At 44.9% G+C, this 20,089-nt stretch overlaps 1 protein-coding gene across 9 annotated transcripts in view; it reads right to left on the reverse strand.

Annotated features, from left to right (window-relative positions):
- DNAH8 (dynein axonemal heavy chain 8) overlaps positions 1–20,089 on the reverse strand; it is a 358,983-nt gene that overhangs the window by 145,765 nt on the left and 193,129 nt on the right. For all 9 annotated transcript variants that reach the window (XR_014471558.1, XR_014471559.1, XM_083175420.1 and 6 more), the window contains 9 exons: positions 16,295–16,397; positions 14,149–14,253; positions 13,094–13,255; positions 11,388–11,612; positions 10,252–10,424; positions 9,059–9,237; positions 6,517–6,704; positions 6,336–6,422; positions 2,480–2,587 (listed from right to left, as the gene is read on the reverse strand). Coding sequence is in view for 7 of the 9 variants with exons in the window: in XM_083175420.1 (XP_083031546.1) it covers positions 2,480–2,587; positions 6,336–6,422; positions 6,517–6,704; positions 9,059–9,237; positions 10,252–10,424; positions 11,388–11,612; positions 13,094–13,255; positions 14,149–14,253; positions 16,295–16,397 (1,330 nt within the window). In the remaining 2 variants the exon portion in view is untranslated. The remainder of the gene's footprint in view (positions 1–2,479; positions 2,588–6,335; positions 6,423–6,516; positions 6,705–9,058; positions 9,238–10,251; positions 10,425–11,387; positions 11,613–13,093; positions 13,256–14,148; positions 14,254–16,294; positions 16,398–20,089) is intronic.

Here is a 20,089-nt window from a genome sequence, read left to right on the forward strand (position 1 = left end):
AGGTACCTAGTACAGGGAGGACTGACAGAGCAGGTACCTAGTACAGGGAGGACTGACAGAGCAGGTACCTAGTACAGGGAGGACTGACAGAGGAGGTACCTAGTACAGGGAGGACTGACAGTGGAGGTACCTAGTACGGGGAGGACTGACAGAGCAGGTACCTAGTTAGGGGAGGACTGACAGAGCAGGTACCTAGTACAGGGAGGACTGACAGAGGAGGTACCTAGTACGCGAAGGACTGACAGAGCAGGTACCTGGTACTGGGAGGACTGACATAGCAGGTACCTAGTACGGCAAGGACTGACAGTGCAGGTACCTGGTACGGGGAGAACTGACAGAGCAGGCACCTAGTACGGGAAGTACTGACAGAGCAGGTACCTAGTACGGGAAGGACTGACAGAGCAGGTACCTGGTACGGGGAGGACTGACAGAGCAGGTACCTGGTACGGGGAGGACTGACAGAGCAGGTACCTAGTACGGCAAGGACTGACAGTGCAGGTACCTGGTACGGGGAGGACTGACAGAGCAGGTACCTAGTACGGGGAGGACTGACAGAGCAGGTACCTAGTACGGGGAGGACTGACAGAGCAGGTACCTAGCACGGGGAGGACTGACAGAGCAGGTACCTAGTACGGGGAGGACTGACAGAGCAGGTACCTAGTACGGGGAGGACTGACAGAGGAGGTACCTAGTACGGCGAGGACTGACAGTGCAGGTACCTGGTACGGGGAGGACTGACAGAGCAGGTTCCTAGTACGGGGAGGACTGACAGAGCAGTACCCAGTACGGTGAGGACTGACAGAGGAGGTACCTAGTACAGGGAGTACTGACAGAGGAGGTACCTAGTACAGGGAGGACTGACAGAGGAGGTACCTAGTACAGGGAGGACTGACAGAGGAGGTACCTAGTACAGGGAGGACTGACAGAGGAGGTACCTAGTACAGGGAGGACTGACAGAGCAGGTACCTAGTACAGGGAGGACTGACAGAGCAGGTACCTAGTACAGGGAGGACTGACAGAGGAGGTACCTAGTACAGGGAGGACTGACAGTGGAGGTACCTAGTACGGGGAGGACTGACAGAGCAGGTACCTAGTTAGGGGAGGACTGACAGAGCAGGTACCTAGTACAGGGAGGACTGACAGAGGAGGTACCTAGTACGCGAAGGACTGACAGAGCAGGTACCTGGTACTGGGAGGACTGACATAGCAGGTACCTAGTACGGCAAGGACTGACAGTGCAGGTACCTGGTACGGGGAGAACTGACAGAGCAGGCACCTAGTACGGGAAGTACTGACAGAGCAGGTACCTAGTACGGGAAGGACTGACAGAGCAGGTACCTGGTACGGGGAGGACTGACAGAGCAGGTACCTGGTACGGGGAGGACTGACAGAGCAGGTACCTAGTACGGCAAGGACTGACAGTGCAGGTACCTGGTACGGGGAGGACTGACAGAGCAGGTACCTAGTACGGGGAGGACTGACAGAGCAGGTACCTAGTACGGGGAGGACTGACAGAGCAGGTACCTAGCACGGGGAGGACTGACAGAGCAGGTACCTAGTACGGGGAGGACTGACAGAGCAGGTACCTAGTACGGGGAGGACTGACAGAGGAGGTACCTAGTACGGCGAGGACTGACAGTGCAGGTACCTGGTACGGGGAGGACTGACAGAGCAGGTTCCTAGTACGGGGAGGACTGACAGAGCAGTACCCAGTACGGTGAGGACTGACAGAGCAGGTACCTAGTACGGGGGGACTGACAGAGCAGGTACCTAGTATGGTGAGGAATGACAGAAAAGGTATCTAGTACGGGGAGGACTGACAGAACAGGTACATAATACGGGGAGGACTGACAGAACAGGTACATAATACGGGGAGGACTGACAGAGGAGGTACCTAGTATGGGGGGGACTGACAGAGCAGGTACCTAATATGGTGAGGAATTTCAGAAAAGGTACCTAATACGGGGAGGACTGTCAGAATAGGTACCAAGTACGGGGAGAACTGACAGGGCAGGTACCTAGTACAGGGAGGACTGACAGAGCAGGTACCTGGTATGGGGAAGACTGACAGGGCAGGTACCTGGTATGGTGAGGACTGACAGGGCAGGTACCTGGTATGGGGAGGACTGACAGAGCCGGTACCTGGTATGGGGAGGACTGACAGAGCAGGTACCTGGTACGGGGAAGACTGACAGGGCAGGTACCTGGTATGGTGAGGACAGGGCAGGTACCTGGTATGGGGAGGACTGACAGAGCAGTTACCTAGTACAGGGAGGACTGACAGATTAGGCACCAAGTACGGGGAAAACTGACAGGGCAGGTACCTAGTACAGGGAGGAATGACAGAGCAGGTACCTGGTACGGGGAAGACTGACAGAGCCGGTACCTAGTACAGGGAGGACTGACAGGGCAGGTCCCCGGTATGGGGAGGACTGACAGAGCCGGTACCTAGTACAGGGAGGACTGACAGAGCAGGTACCTGTTTAGAAAGCTGTTCCTCGCAGAGTTTATAGAGAGCAGAACATTTCTGAGACAAAGACACATTGTCCACAAACCCACAACTTGCAAGCTTCACTCGTATTATAAGCTGAAGTATTGGGAATCAAAAATATAAAGTTAGAATTTGGTTTGATGGATACAGAATGCAATGTTGTGACATATTAATCCTTATTTCGGAATCTTTCCATTAGTTCTACACAGAATCCAGAATAATGATGAGTATTGGAATCATTGCTAAACCATCTGACCCTTTAATACGTAACTAATGGGACAGTACTGGAACTGTGTCCTTACACAACACTGTAAAGACTAATTGGATTATTATAAAAGGTTGACTTACAGATGTTCTTATATATCTTTGCAGCAGAATGTATGCCTTGAAAAGATGCCTGCCTGCCGGCGAGTGCACCCATGGGTACTGGTAAGAATTTACAGCCCTGACAATTATCAGACGACGCACATGCGCATGGCACGCTATGCACAACCATGAGCCGTCCATGTGAAGGCAGCCAGCGATGGCTAGCCATCAGCAACTGCTCGCAGGGTGATTGACACCCCTGCGGCCGTTTGGAGGTGGTAACCCTGCATTTATTATTGAGACCTGAGACCCATGGTGTCTATGGATTCAGTATTGAATCCCGGCGGTCGGGATCCCGGCGTACAGAATCCCGACGCCGGAATCCCGACAGCCGAAATGCCGACAAGGGGGGGGCGTGGAACGCCCCCCCTTGCGGGCTCGCTGCGCTCGCCACGCAGCGGGCCCGGTGCCTCGCTACGCTCGGCACACTAATTTATTCTCCCTCCAGGGGTGTCGTGGACACCCCAGGAGGGAGAATGTGTCGGCATTTCGGCGGTCGGGATTCCGGCGTCGGGATTCTCAACGCCGGGATCCCGACCGCCGGGATATTAACTGCATCCCGTGTCTATCACTGAGACCTATGGTGTCTATCACTGATACCTGAGACCCATGGTGTCTATCACTGAGACTGATGGTGTCTATCACTGATACCTGAGACCCATGGTGTCTATCACTGAGACCTGAGACCCATGGTGTCTGTCACTGATACCGGAGACCCATGGTGTCTATCACTGAGACCGATGGTGTCTATCACTGATACCTGAGACCCATGGTGTCTATCACTGAGACCAGAGACCCATGGCGTCTATCACTCATACCTGAGACCCATGGTGTCTATCACTGAGACCAATGGCGTCTATCACTGATACCTGAGACCCATGGCAACTATCACTGATACCTGAGACCCATGGCGTCTATCACTGAGACCAATGGTGTCTATCACTGATACCTGAGACCCATGGCAACTATCACTGATACCTGAGACCCATGGTGTCTATCACTGATACCGGAAACCCATGGTGTCTATCACTGACACCGATGGCGTCTATCACTGAGACCTGAGACCCATGGCATCTATCACTGATACCTGAGACCCATGGCATTTATCACTGAGACCTGAGACCCATGGCATCTATACTAGGACCTGAGACCCATGGCGTTTATCACTGAGACCTGAGACCCATGGTGTCTATCACTGAGACCCATGGTGTCTATCACTGATACCTGAGACCCATGGTGTCTATCACTGAGACCAGAAACCCATGGCGTCTATCACTCATACCTGAGACCCATGGTGTCTATCACTGAGACCAATGGCGTCTATCACTGATACCTGAGACCCATGGCAACTATCACTGATACCTGAGACCCATGGCGTCTATCACTGATACCTGAGACCCATTGTGTCTATCACTGAGACCCATGGTGTCTATCGCTGAGACCTATGGCGTCTATCACTGAGCCCTGAGACCCATGGTATCTATCACTGATACCTGAGACCCATGGTGTCTATCACTGAGACCTGAGACCCATGGTGTCTATCACTGATACCGGAGACCCATGGTGTCTATCACTGATACCGGAGACCCATGGTGTCTATCACTGATACCGGAGACCCATGGTGTCTATCACTGAGACCAATGGTGTCTATCACTGATACCTGAGACCCATGGCAACTATCACTGATACCTGAGACCCATGGTGTCTATCACTGAGACCAATGGCGTCTATCACTGATACCTGAGACCCATGGCAACTATCACTGATACCTGAGACCCATGGCGTCTATCACTGATACCTGAGACCCATTGTGTCTATCACTGAGACCTGAGATGCATGGTGTCTATCACTGAGACCTGAGACCCATGGTGTCTATCGCTGAGACCTATGGCGTCTATCACTGAGCCCTGAGACCCATGGTATCTATCACTGATACCTGAGACCCATGGTGTCTATCACTGAGACCTGAGACCCATGGTGTCTATCACTGATACCGGAGACCCATGGTGTCTATCACTGATACCGGAGACCCATGGTGTCTATCACTGATACCTGAGACCCATGGTGTCTATCACTGATACCGGAAACCCATGGTGTCTATCACTGACACCGATGGCGTCTATCACTGAGACCTGAGACCCATGGCATCTATCACTGATACCTGAGACCCATGGCATTTATCACTGAGACCTGAGACCCATGGCATCTATACTAGGACCTGGGACCCATGGCGTTTATCACTGAGACCTGAGACCCATGGTGTCTATCACTGAGACCCATGGTGTCTATCACTGATACCTGAGACCCATGGTGTCTATCACTGAGACCAGAAACCCATGGCGTCTATCACTCATACCTGAGACCCATGGTGTCTATCACTGAGACCAATGGCGTCTATCACTGATACCTGAGACCCATGGCAACTATCACTGATACCTGAGACCCATGGCGTCTATCACTGATACCTGAGACCCATTGTGTCTATCACTGAGACCCATGGTGTCTATCGCTGAGACCTATGGCGTCTATCACTGAGCCCTGAGACCCATGGTATCTATCACTGATACCTGAGACCCATGGTGTCTATCACTGAGACCTGAGACCCATGGTGTCTATCACTGATACCGGAGACCCATGGTGTCTATCACTGATACCGGAGACCCATGGTGTCTATCACTGATACCTGAGACCCATGGTGTCTATCACTGATACCGGAAACCCATGGTGTCTATCACTGACACCGATGGCGTCTATCACTAAGACCTGAGACCCATGGTGTCTATCACTGAGACCCATGGCATCTATCACTGATACCTGAGACCCATGGCGTTTATCACTGAGACCTGAGACCCATGGCATCTATACTAGGACCTGGGACCCATGGTGTCTATCACTGACAGATGGCGTCTATCACTGAGACCTGAGACCCATGGTGTCTATCACTGAGACCCATGGCATCTATCACTGATACCTGAGACCCATGGCGTTTATCACTGAGACCTGAGACCCATGGCATCTATACTAGGACCTGGGACCCATGGTGTCTTTCACTGATACCTGAGACCCATGGCGTTTATCACTGAGACCTGAGACCCATGGCATCTATACTAGGACCTGGGACCCCTGGCGTTTATCACTGAGACCTGAGACCCATGGCGTTTATCACTGAGACTTGAGACCCATGGCGTCTATCACTGAGACCTGAGACCCATGGTGTCTATCACTGAGACCTGAGACCTATGGCGTCTATCACTGAGACCCATGGTGTCTATCACTGAGACCTGAGACCCATGGCGTTTATCACTGAGACCTGAGACCCATGGCGTCTATCACTGAGACCTGAGACCCATGGCATCTATCACTAGGACCTGGGACCCATGGCGTCTATGACTGAGATCTCTTGATAAAGCAACAATCAATTCTTGGGTTTTTCTTTTCTAATTCATGTAACTAGTGAGTGGGTGAAGAAAGACGTTACCTGCCTGTCTGGTAACATCATAGAAATAGTTCTAAACTGTATCTTCAGGTTGTGAGGTAGCTCCTGACATGTGGCATTCCCTGGATTCTATGAAAAACAACACTATGTATCAGCACAAGCCAGAGGATCATCCCAGCGTCATTTTCAGAATTGATAAAATAGAAATGTGTAAGAAATTTACCATTGTAAAAAAGATTGCAAATTCTGGATTTAGGTGAACAGTACCCCCATCACTAAACACAAATTGCTTTCTTCTTTCTTTCCGTGCACTTAACACAGTATTGATTTGCTGTGCAGCCACTGACATCACTGGGAGCTCAACGTGGTGGAATTCATCAAAGACTCCCCAGGATCCTGACTGTGTAAGACCTACCAACAGAAAAGAAAATATCACTGACAAAGCTGCAGCTAATCTATGCCTCTAAACATTTAAAAAACAGAATTGGGCCAAAATGTAATCCTTTTCTTAAAAAATGTTGAACCCCGCCCATAGATACACCTATGTTATTCGCAAAACCACACCCCCTTTTTTAGGTCTGCTCTGCAAGGCAATACCACCAATGTTAAGAGACAGGCTCATCTTTGAAATGATGTACAGTATGTGTTTTGAACTTTTACGTTAATAAACGCATTGCATGTAGTTCAGATCACACCGTTTCTGTGGGGCTTGTGATGCTACAGTATGTGATGCGCGCTCCCGCGTACTTTAAATTGTATAGTACAAAAAGTATGTGCAGACAGTACATTTTGTACTAAATCGCATCACTGTTGTAGTACATAGGATACAATTTAAACTAATTGTATAATGTAGTTTAGTCCTAATTGTACTGTATGCTGTTCAAATGGCATACAATGAAAACCGCATAGCATTGTATAGCAAAATACCATAGCATTGCATAGCCCTGAAGTTCAAATTGTACAGCACCATTGTATACATCAAACCCCACCTACAACACATCGTACGGTGTATTGGCACCTTTAGGCCCATCTATTTAATTACTTAATCAATATTTGCATTTGAATGAGATAGTTAAGGATAGTCCCATATTATGTTTATAGAGGAAGACAGAGGATGTTTTTATCAAATGAAATGTATTTTGTAGCTTATTTTGCATTTACAGTATATTTGCATTTAATTGTATTTTACATTGAAATACGACTTTTGCACTTAATAATGATGGTGTTTAGTCACTTCATTACAGTACTATATTGTCTACAAATTAAAAGCCCAGTAAAATGACGGCTTAGTCCCTAGCTTCCCTACTTCCAATATCTCTCTTCAGTTTCCTTTTTCCATTTCCAGCAAGTTTGAAACAGATCATTTTGCTCTCACTTTCTGTTAAGGAGTCATTTGGTCCATTGAGTGGCCTCTAGTGGTCACTGGCGGTACTTCACCACAGAGGTGAGGAGTAGTTAAGGTCTGGACACAGTGCGATTCAGGTTTGATTCCATTTTGACTATCCAATTTTGGCTAACTGGACTTTAGATTTAAGGTGTGTACACATGTTATGTGGTGGCTGCCGATCATGATTCAACAGAGGGAGGGATGGCCTGAGGGTAGGGCCTGGCATGCTGCATTGAGCTACAGAGAGCTGCTGCTAGCTACTTCAGGGGCGGGCTGTGATATTATTAAGCTCTGCTCCAAATGCTGTTATTCATAGGTCGTTTAACTCTGCCCTCTCCACTCCGAGCAGCAATCTCAGCTATTGTCTCCATTCTGCCCACAATTCACTTGGAATCAAGCAGGATGCAGGAGGGCTTCCCACTCTACCAGGTGTGTGGGGAACTACCCGAAGAATCAAGTCTCTGGAAACTTCAAGGATAGTAGACAAGTAATGGTGTCAAAACTCAGATTTAAATTGCAGTGTAAAAATAATATTTGAGGGCTACATGCAAAAGCAGACAGTGTTTACCATGCATGCAAAAATATAAATGTGCATGTCCCCTGCAGTGCAGCATGGTTTTTCCAGGTGCACAGTCAGTTGCATTTTATTGCCTAAAGGCCCCCTAACACTTGAACGATTTTTTTGGCCGATTGCCCGATTTCTGACCGATCGTCCGATATATAGGCCGATTTTACCGATAATCGGCCGATTATCGGTAAAAATCAGCCGATATATCGGACGCTCGGTTGTAAATCGGACAATCGGCCAAAAAATCATTCTAGTGTGTGGGGGCCTTTACTCCCACGGTTAGGTCTAAATTCAAGTGGGCTAAGGGACCTAGGGGTGAATTTATGAAGCTTGGAGAAGTGTTATCTATCCCCATAAAGAACGTTATGAGCAAGGTGATAATGGTTCAGCCATTCAGCTCTTACCTGTCAATTTACATATTGTAGCTGATTGGCTGAACCATTATCACCTTGCTCATAACGTTCTTTATGGGGATAGATAACACTTCTCCAAGCTTCATAAATTCACCCCTGAGTGACGTGGCAGGGGAGGAGACGGGGGCGGAGAGGAGGAGCAAGGTTGGAACAAGGGTCCCAAATGGACGCTTGCCACGCTTCGGGCACGGTGGCTCGCTTTGCTCGCCAGCTGTTTACTAAAGGCAACCAGTGCCGGCCTTGCTCCTCCCCCTGGGCATCAAAGGTCTTTTAGCCCACTACAATTTAGCAACTACCTTACTTCCCACCTCAAAAACAGGCCTAAAGCTGCTAGATATAAAGCGTCAATAAATTTTAAGGTAAAACCAACCCAGGACATAAAATAAAATAATGGTACCTTTAAATATTCTCCCTAAACCTCTAAAGTCCATCTGATCAGAACAGCTGAACACCACAACATATTTGCCCAATGCTTTTCCCATATCCTTTAAGATTTCAGTCTTCCCCGTGCCAGCTGGTCCTGCAGGAACTCCAATCATATTCATTGCTATAGCTTGGGCTAATGCAATGTAGCACCTGCCAATGATAAAAAAGTATAAATAAAGAAATAATAATAATTACTAGCAGACTAAATACCATCAGGCCAGTTATAACAGGTTTATGTACAATAATATTACTGGCTAACTTTAAAAAAAGAAAAACATATTTTTTAATATATGAGCACATTTAGAGCTGGTTCGTTTAAGCTGGTTCAGCAATGTTTACATTAACTTACAAATACAAAAATTAAAGAACATTTGTAAGAAACATTTTAAACACCTTAAAAATGCAAAATGTGCTTTTATTTGTCAAAATTGATAATGTACCATACGTGTAATTTTGCATTTTGCTCCCGTTAAATTCATTTTATGCACATTGGGATGCTAACCAGTTGCACAAGCAGCCTTTGTTGATTAAAATGATATACAGCATGCATATTATCTGTATGTAATTGTGACTGTATCTGCATAAAAATATTCTGATGCAGTGTTTATCAGGCAGAGTGTAACATTATTTTTTATTCCGATAGTCGCAATTAGAGACAAGCCACATATCACTGTAAGTGACTGCATGTACATAACTAACAATGTTACACTGTTTGCCTGTTTCACACACTGTATTGAAACCTTTTTTAATGAAAATATAGTCGCAATTAAATACAGAATATAATCAAGCTGTATATCATTTTTATCAGCAAAACTGCTTGTGCAGGACAGGACATGAGCTATTTTCACAAATCAGTATATTTAGCATTTTTAAGATTAGAAATTATTTATTTTAAGGTTTATTACAAATGTGCTCTAATTTTCTACTTGTAAATAATTTTAAACATTGCCGATTATTACTCACCCAAACAAACTAGCTCTAATTATGTTCGACAATATCAAGCTGTCTTGAGTGAGACTTGCTGACTCAGTTCCCATTACTTCCAGGACTGCCCATACAGCAAAATACATGGTCCTGAGAGACAAATCTGCAGCTAGCTATGTCTTAATGTCATAAGAAGGAAGATTATAATTTTACAGTTTCAGTGGCGTTCAGTAAACGTACCGAATAGTTAATGGTGTGATCACAAGACGATTAGTGCAGCCCAGAAATTCATTCTGATACACAAAGTCCACATCTGTAATAGATACGATCACTTGGGCCCCTTCTTCACGGAAGTAGAACCGGCTCTGCTTCAGCCACTCAAAGTCGGTTACTGATCGAATGTGCATTTTCACCTAATATAAAGGCATGCATTATTTTTTATGAAAACCCGTGTACATGCCTTAATCAGAACAAAATTGTAATTGTATAATTAGTTTGATATATGAACACCAAGGAGGCTCTCTGGGGGAAAGTAGCTATATGTAAAACATCACCACTTGTGTTCATGCCCATTAGTGCTTTTACATATAAACATGTCTGATACTACCGTCTTTCCCCGATAATTAGACCTACCCCGATAATAAGCCCTACCCCAGATTTTGGACGCTGGTCCAAAATAAGCCCTCCCCCGAAATTAAGCCCTACCATTTTCCCAATGTTATTGTATGTGCACCATATGTGCAGTCTCCGCTCAGCCCCCGCTGACCCCCGCTGACCCCCGCTGACCCCCGCTGCCCTCCGCTCACCTCCTCTTACTCACCAGCAGCACCGCAGCTCCCGTTCTCAGGGATGCATTGCAGTAGGCGCGGCGTGACGTCACGCCGCGCACATCACACGGCTGAACTGGCTGGCTGCTGCTCACCACACAGCGCCATCAACGGACATCAAGTTAAACAGGTGGGGGCATAAAATACCGGCACATTACCATAAATTATGGATCATTTGGGGGGCATTTCATACAGGCGCAGTGTGGAATGTTTAAAAGGCGCAGTGGGGAATAAAATAAGCCCTCCCCCGAAAATAAGACCTATGGTCTTTTTTTAGGGAAAAAAAAAAATAAGACAGTGTCTTATTATCGGGGAAAGACGGTAGAAATAACACCACATCCACCTTTTCTTGTGTGGATTCCAGCTGTTGTATGTTACACTTTTTATTTGTGTATTTATTGTAGATGTATCAGATGCTTCTACAGTGAGCTCCAAACGCTGGTGACATTAACAGCGAATACATGGCTAATGGCAGCCAGTGTTATTAGAACTTACGGGTTTAAAATGACACCATATTACAGAAAATGCTAATTCACTAAAATATATTACCAAGTCATCAAAGACGTTCCGTTGGTGTAAATGAATTGTGATTAGGGCTTCATATTTCACCCTATCACACTTCTTAAGGGTAAGAGTTGTCTGACCAATAAGGGAATTCAGGATGCCAAGAAACTTCTGGTTGGTTGTTTGCAGAATCTTCTTGTCTTCCTTTGCCTTGGTCAGAGCTCTCTCTGAGTCCATTGTCCATAACATCTGAATTCCTAAAAGTCCAACCTGTAGAGAAGATAGATGTACATTTATATAATGATAGTTCTAAACAAATAACTTATTTTTAAACATTCTAATATTGTGAGGATGACAACAAGAACAATTTGTATTTATTTATTACTTGCTAGTAAATACAGTTTTGTATTTACTATGGAGTTAAGCCATTCCATGGGATTTTGAGAACCAGTGTAGAACACAATTTGTATATTGGTATCACATTACAGCTACATATAATGGGACCGATTCTGAGTCAGACGGAAAAGTGCATTTAGTAGCATGTATTGGCGGTCACCTGTCTGCAGGTTTATGCAAGTGTCACTACAAACTCCTTCTCTTGTGCACAGCTGGACTGCTCAATGACGGAGGTACTCAATTGGTGCATCCTTATACACCACCATCTAAACTTACACCAGACCTATGGCAGGTGCAGTGCCTCAATCTAACTACGGCCTCCTATGCCCGTGGGTGTGTGTCTGTTAACGATGCTGCTTTCACACCCGCAATACTCCAATAACACACCCACTAAACAGACCTTGTTTGCACGCACTACTAGCTGTGTACCACTAGGAGCACCCAACACTTTTCTGCCACTCTAAGTAACGTATGCACTATAGGGTTTTTCACACATGCGCAGTTACAAATAATTACTGAACTACGTAAGCAATGGCACTGCGGTGGCTCGGACTAAGGCCCGATTCAGACCCGATCAGACCCGATCGCACAACTGTGAATTCGCAGCAGCCAGTGAGCAGTTAAGCCACCGCCCTACTCCAGTGAAATCAGGCCTTGGAATTAATGTGCGTTCTGTGCAAATAGATGTGTACGTGTGCACAGCTGTTCACACCTGTGTCAATATGTCCAAAATCCTTTGTAAACAGGCTCACCATCGAATGATTTTTACAAAGAGCACATGTCATCCCAGGTGCCACATAGCCTGAGACTTACGTGGCCCTGAGAGTAAAAACAGGCACATCCGGGGTCAAGCTGACATCACAAACTATCCCCTAAGCCGGCTTGGCATGCCTACGTTTTCCCCGACAATTCCAGTAATTAGGCATGCCCTGCTTTTTTCTTAGCACTCCCAAAATATGATCGGTTTTCACCCCTACATGCCCACTCCCTGTCAATCACCTTGTGGACGGCCAGTGAACAGAACACTTGTATTGGTAATTGCTTGCTGTGCAAATATCAGACCCTAAAGCCCCAAATATGTGTAATGCACACAAAATACATAAATACAGTAGAGTATTGTGAGCTACGGTGCAATAGCTACTCTACGTGGAATTAAAGACCACAATACAATGAAAGTAAGTGGGTGATGTCACACATGGTCACCGGAGGCCACACTACTTTGACCAAGATAAAAAACCATAAAAATGAGCAATGTAATAGACAAGGGTCCTACCCAATTTTATACGTATCGGACACATAGATATATTTCATATTTTTCTGCATACAATACAGTATCTGACAGTGAAACAACTTACCTGTGCTGGAAAACTATTAAGAAAGTCAAAGAGCTGAAATCTAGTGTCAGCGATGTGAGTGTGGGCCGATCTTATGGCTCCACGCAGTGACTGCTGCTGCGTGTCTAACAGTTTTCCCAACCACACTTCTGCTGGACCCTTCGCTGATACTGGAGTCTCAAACTGGAAAGACATTTAATCGTTTATTCAACAATCTTTTAATGAGAAAGAAGTATTTGTACAAACAGTGGCAGCCATTTTGTATCATTATTGAAGTACATGTACAGTATGTTTAATAAGATTATATATATGTCTGTATTGTAATTTACTGTACAGTGTTTTCTGTGTATATAAGGCAAGCTGGCAGTCCACTGTACACTGGTGAATGCTGGTGACTGTGGGGTGTCTGTGGGGTGTATCAATAATTCTTTGCAATTTAGCAAAACATTATAGGCCAGATGCACTAAGCTTTAAAAAGTGACAAAGTGACAAGAGATAAAGTAGCAGCCAATCAGATCATATCTGCTATGTTATAGGCTGTGGGGCAGATGTATTAAGCCTGAAAAAGAGATAAATGCAAGGGTGATAAAGAGTGATAAATGTCCAGCCAATGAGCTTCTAACTGTTGTTATACGCAGTTTGGAAAATGTCAGTTAGGGGCCAACTGGTTGAACATTTATTGTTCTGTATTTCCCTTGCGTTTATTTCTTTTTAAGGCTGAATACATCTGGCAATATTTTGAAAAGTGACAGTTATGAGCTGATTCACTGGTAGTTAATCACCAGCTAAACTCTTGGATGTTACTAGACACTGTGTACAGTTCAATACTTTACTCTGGATTTTTCTGGGATTATTTTCTGCTATACCTGCAGTAACTTTATTTCAGATGGGATATTTGCCCCTGGTTCTGCCACTACATGTAGGATTATAAAACTTTTTATTGAGACTTAATTGATTTATTGAGAATTTGAAAAATTAGTGGGGTTTTTTCCCATTAACTGTTGTTTTTTAATTCAAGTGCTGTACCTCCTAGAAAAAAAGAGTAAAGCTTTCAATTTCAGACAAGATACGCTTACCTGAATCTTTTCTCCTTCCTGTGATATTACAGATGATATCAAGTTGTAGTCATTTCCTAAGAACTCTACTTCATTTATATCGTAAGACAATGCTGGTAGGTACGCCTGTGAGCATTATAAATGAATTATAATTACATAAATTACATATAATCCTCAACAAAAGCAATATTTCAGTATACAAAAGCCAAGACACAGGGCATGATGCTTATAAACATTAGTCGCAGGCATGTGGTGGTTCTCTGTGCAAGCACCGAAGACATACTGCCCATGTGTTCCAATGGTAACCGCCAGGTGGTAATCTGGCTGGTGATTAGGAGTTGGCTGATGTATCAGCGAGATCAAAACTGCTCACACTAGCGCCCATTGACCTACGGACATTCTGCAACTGCCATAGTAGGTGCAATGTTCAACAGCCCAGCCGATGGTCTGCTGAAAGTGGGAATCTCAACTGGACCCATCAGGTGCGATATTTGCCTATGGGTGCAGCAGTGGCTGTGACAAAAGTCTCAGCCTTTGCTCCCTCCACCTCTGAAACAAATCCATAATGTGTTATTACATATGTTATGTGCAGAAATCAAAATAGGGTGAAACAGTAGCACTCTGGGTCTGAATTAGAGTTAGTCACAATTTGATGGCATTATACTAGAAGAACAACATTGTGGCTTGATGTGTTTATTTTATAATTCACACACTGTAAGTTGTATGCAACCTAAAATATACACCCAGAGGACACGGATGCAACTAAAAAAACGTTTTATGATGCGGATGGCTTCCGTATCTATGCTGATTAAAAAAAGAGAGAAAATTGCAACTTGTTGCATCGCAGCATTATGCCAGCATGGGATCCAGTGTTTTTCTGACAAGGCTATCTGGCCCATGAGAATGGTGCCCATTTATCATAAGTCATTTCAGCTTAAGCTGACCAGGCTGTGGCTGGTGTCTAACAGATAGACCCCATTATCCAGTCTAGACTGGTACAGGTTTATGCTTTGGCAGGGGTAACCCAAACAGGCTGTTGCCCACTTTAGCTGTAAACAAACCAGATTATAACACTGGTGCTGGTTACTACATTTGTAGAGTAGGGGTCATGCTATTAAAAAAGTAATAATAATAAACTATTAATGATGCGGATTCGCGTCGACCCATCGATTTGAAACTGCTGAAGGGTTTGATGTCACCATTTAAGGCTGCGTTGTTTACAGTAGGTTGGCGTTTGCCTTGGCCTTTTTCGGGGCTTTTAGGGTAAGTGAAGTGGGCGCTAGAAACATGACCTCATTGGACACAGGGATCTTGCTTTGCAACGTTCTCTTGCGAGACAATGTGTTGCTGTGTGAACTTGCTCGCTCTAAAACAGACCAGGCTGGGCGGGACGTTGGGTGTCTCTGGCGGCTCAAAACAAGGTTGAGGCTTGCACTGTACAGTTGGCGCAAGCGTACTTGCAGATGCGCCCTTCAGGGGTTGGCGGCCAGTTGCTTGTGCATGCCGATGGGGTTCCTCTCCCTAAAGGCTCATACACACTGGGCGAATTTGAGCTGAAAGTCGCTCAAAACAGCAGGTTTGAGTGGCTTTCAGCTCAAAGTCGGCCAGTGTGTATGGACCGGCGATGAGCGGTGAGCGCTGCTGCGTGGTCCCGCAACATCACCGGGAAAGCCACCCATATGCTGATTATACCAGCAGATGAGCGCTCTGCTATGCAACGCTGTCCTCCCCCCTCCGTCGGCGCCGGGCAGGGGGAAAGCCGCTCAGTGTGTATGCACTGAGCGGCTTTCCCCGCACATCATCGCTGTCCATACACGCTGGGCAGTCACCCAGTGTGTATGGACCTTTAGTTTCAATTATCCCAGCAGGTTAGACTGTTATTTCCTTTGGTGCTATCATGTTTATCAATGAATAGGCTTAGTCCTTTTAGCCATGTAGTACATGACAATGGAGGTAAAATAAAGGAGGGTATCTACTTGAAGTAGTTTGAACTTTAACGTTGTATTTCAATAATACGCATTGTCTGATTAATCCACAAACCAGCTAAGGTGCTAGCAATGTCGGTTACCATTTTTTCTTTGCAATCTGTGATGTTCTTATTACAGCTATTGAATACAGTCTATATATGTAGTGCTACTTCAAAGAAGCCATAAGAATATGATTGTACCTGTATGTTGTGCGAATCAGCAGCTTGGCCAAGAATCTCCACAAGCAAAGGGTCAGATATAAAAAAGAATCTTGGAAATGTAAGTCTTATTTTCTCCAAATACCTTTAAAAGAACAGAAGGGAGTGACCCTAGGGCCACGTAGGAGCTGAGATATTCTACTATTACAATAAATTAGTATGTGTAACTTTACTGCCAGGCAAGACTGAAGCCGCTTTTAAAAAGGATGTGTAGCCTTTTATAGGAAGAAACAAGAGAGAGATAAATGACTTTGGCCCAAAAGGGTCGCTGTCACTTTAAGACGCACAGTCTTGTCAGGACAAATGATAGTTCATTCAGAGTTAATAAAAATGGGTACATTTATTAAAATTACTTATGCATAATATAGATGTGCACTTCATAACAACAATAGGAAAACATACAAGACAGACAACATACAACATATACTGCTGGCAATGATACTGAATTAGTGAGGCTTAATGATGGCTCAAGTTGGATAATTCATATGCATGCCTCCCAACTGTCACGATTACAGCGGGACAGTCCCGATTTTCGGGTCCTGTCCCGCTGTCCCACCCGCGGCAGGCATTGTCCCGCTGCGGGGGGTAGCAGTTGGGAGACCCCCCAATCTAGTAGAATAGACGCTGTGCGCATGCGCACAGCGTCTATTCTCGTATGAAAATGAGGTTGCGGCTAATTAACATAAACCACGCCCTCATTTGCATATGCCCCGTCCCCTTTTCGGGCGCTCGGGCGGCGAATCAGGACAGAAGTTGGGAGGTATGCATATGTAGATATTTAAAAGAAAACAACCGAAAATGATGTATTGCTGATCTTTATCATTATTGTAACATTATATTAAAAAAAGTTTTTGTGATGTACAGAATATGGTATAAAAAGTTTTTTTCAAAATGACGATCCAGCTCTCATGCAGCCATGCACTATGGGGCCGATTCACACCTGTTCATACAAGTCCGAATTCGGCACCATCTCTCTCGACAAGGTTCACAAATTGAGTGACAGGCAGGGGGCGGGCGCTGGGAGCGAATGCACGGCGAGGTTCACAAATTGAGTGACAGGCAGGGGGCGGTCACTGGGAGCGAATGCACCGGCGAGGTTCACCATTTTAGCTGGATTGTATCACAGTATACAACTGATTACTCTGCCTGCCTGGCCTCACTATGGGGAATATTTATAAAGCCCGTTGGCCTTGATAATTGTTGCCATGATTGCTACTAAATGAAGTGCCACGGCTATTTAAGACCATAATATAGTCAATATCACAGATAAACATTACATCCATACAATGTACATGGACAATGTGCTAGCTAACAAAAATGTCAAAATGAAATGTTTTTGATGCTATCATACTGTTGACAGGGCACAAAGGGATGTCCATTGGATCCCATTGCCTGCTTAGGACCTCAAAGTGAGCATGTGCAGTAACACCACAGAGACAAAGATCAGCTGTATAAACCTTTGCTGTTACAATTATTGGTAAAAGTACAGGCTTTGGAGCTTGAGTGCAGCACTGAGAGAGACTTCCATCCACTGTGAAATAGTGGGCCAAATGTACAGTATTAAGCCTTTACAAGTGACAGTGGGGCAGATGTATTAAGCCTTAACAACTGATAAAGAACCAGACAATTAGCTCATAACTGGCGTATTGCAGACTGGGTTTGAAAAAGGACAGGTAGTAACTGATTGGCTTGTTCTTTATCACCCTCCACTTTATCGCTTGTTAAGGCTTAATACATTTTGCCCAGTATGCCTTATAAGTAGGGGAATTAATCCTATAAAAAAGAAAACTATTGAAAGAGAAGCTTGGAATGAAAAGGAATGTGTTGAAAGAGAGGCTTGGAATTGAAAAGGAATGTGTTGAAAGTGAGGCTTGGAATGGAAAAGGAATGGGTTGAAAGTGAGGCTTGGAATGGAAAAAGAATGTGTTGAAAGAGAGGCTTGGAATGGAAAAGGAATGTGTTGAAAGTGAGGCTTGGAATGAAAAAGAAATGTGTTAAAAGTGAGGCTTGGAATGGAAAAGCAATGTGTTGAAAGTGAGGCTTGGAATGGAAAAGGAATGTGTTGAAAGTGAGGCTTGTAATGGAAAAGGAATGTGTTGAAAGAGAGGCTTGAAATGGAAAAGGAATGTGTTGAAAGAGAGGCTTGGAATGGAAAAGGAATGTGTTGAAAGTGAGGCTTGGAATGGAAAAGGAATGTGTTGAAAGAGAGGCTTGGAATGAAAAGGAATGTGTTGAAAGAGAGGCTTGGAATTGAAAAGGAATGTGTTGAAAGTGAGGCTTGGAATGGAAAAGGAATGTGTTGAAAGAGAGGCTTGGAATGGAAAAGGAATGTGTTGAAAGAGAGGCTTGGAATGGAAAAGGAATGTGTTGAAAGTGAGGCTTGGAATGAAAAAGAAATGTGTTAAAAGTGAGGCTTGGAATGGAAAAGGAATGTGTTGAAAGAGAGGCTTGGAATGGAAAAGGAATGTGTTGAAAGTGAGGCTTGGAATGGAAAAGGAATGTGTTGAAAGTGAGGCTTGGAATGAAAAAGGAATGTGTTGAAAGAGAGGCTTGGAATGGAAAAGGAATGTGTTGAAAGTGAGGCTTGGAATGGAAAAGGAATGTGTTGAAAGAGAGGCTTGTAATGGAAAAGGGATGTGTTGAAAGAGAGGCTTGGAATGGAAAAGGAATGTGTTGAAAGAGAAGCTTGGAATGGAAAAGGAATGTGTTGAAAGTGAGGCTTGGAATGGAAAAGGAATGTGTTGAAAGAGAGGCTTGGAATGGAAAAGGAATGTGTTGAAAGTGAGGCTTGGAATGGAAAAGGAATGTGTTGAAATAGAGGCTTGTAATGGAAAAGGGATGTGTTGAAAGAGAGGCTTGGAATGGAAAAGGAATGTTTTGAAAGTGAGGCTGAGGAAAGCTGTTAAGAAAGTTCTTAGAGAAGATCTACAAGAAAATAGTGGAAACATGCTAGAAAATGTTCAATGAGCTTGAAAGCGAAAGTTATTATTAATCACTTGGAATACCTTCGTGAAAACCTAAGAAACAGGATAGCCAGTTCATGGTTACAAATTTTTAACTATACTGTTTGCTATTAAAAGGGGAAAGAATGTGCCAATTCGTAAGGGTTGTCAAGTCGGGAAGAAGTGATCCGCCAGCCATCCAGGTCATCGTGTTGGGTCAATGTATGTAGGCTTGGTTTAAGAAAGGGGAGGTATGTGAGGGTTTTAGACGGTTCTGGCAGGGGGTTTTGATGGGACTTTCTGCCTCCCTGACACTCACTGCATCGTATGACTACTCCCAGCGCACTCTTTTTGCAATTGCCTGTGTCTTTAGCAGTTACTACACAGAATGAGTACATCTCCCAGCATGCTCCTCTAGGATTTCGTTTGGTGGCCCTGGTCTGTGAAACAAACACAGGTCTAGTCATGTTTCAATGTGGCTTTATGCTAGCAGACCCTAGGCAGGCTAGTATTCTGAAGGGTAGGGCAATGGGGGGGGGGGGGGGGTGTTTAGGCTGTAGGGGAAATGGTGAGTGTTATGCTGAAGTGGGGGGAAAAGTTAGGGTTAGGCTGCCAGGGGGCAGAGATTAGGCTGCAGGAGGAGGTTTAGGTAAAGGGGTAGGGTAAAATAACTTTCTTTCCGTTGGGATTCCGCTGTTTGTCTTCTAATTATCAGGATCACGGCTGTCAGGATTTTATACCAAATCCATAAAAAAGTCACTGAGTATTCTGAGTACTGACTGTCCCATAGGGATCCAGACACTTTTGTGCAAAGTCGGGTTTTATTGCAGGGTGT

Source organism: Crinia signifera, chromosome 3 (assembly GCF_055691185.1).
Source record: "Crinia signifera chromosome 3, ASM5569118v1, whole genome shotgun sequence".
NCBI lineage: Eukaryota > Metazoa > Chordata > Amphibia > Anura > Myobatrachidae > Crinia > Crinia signifera.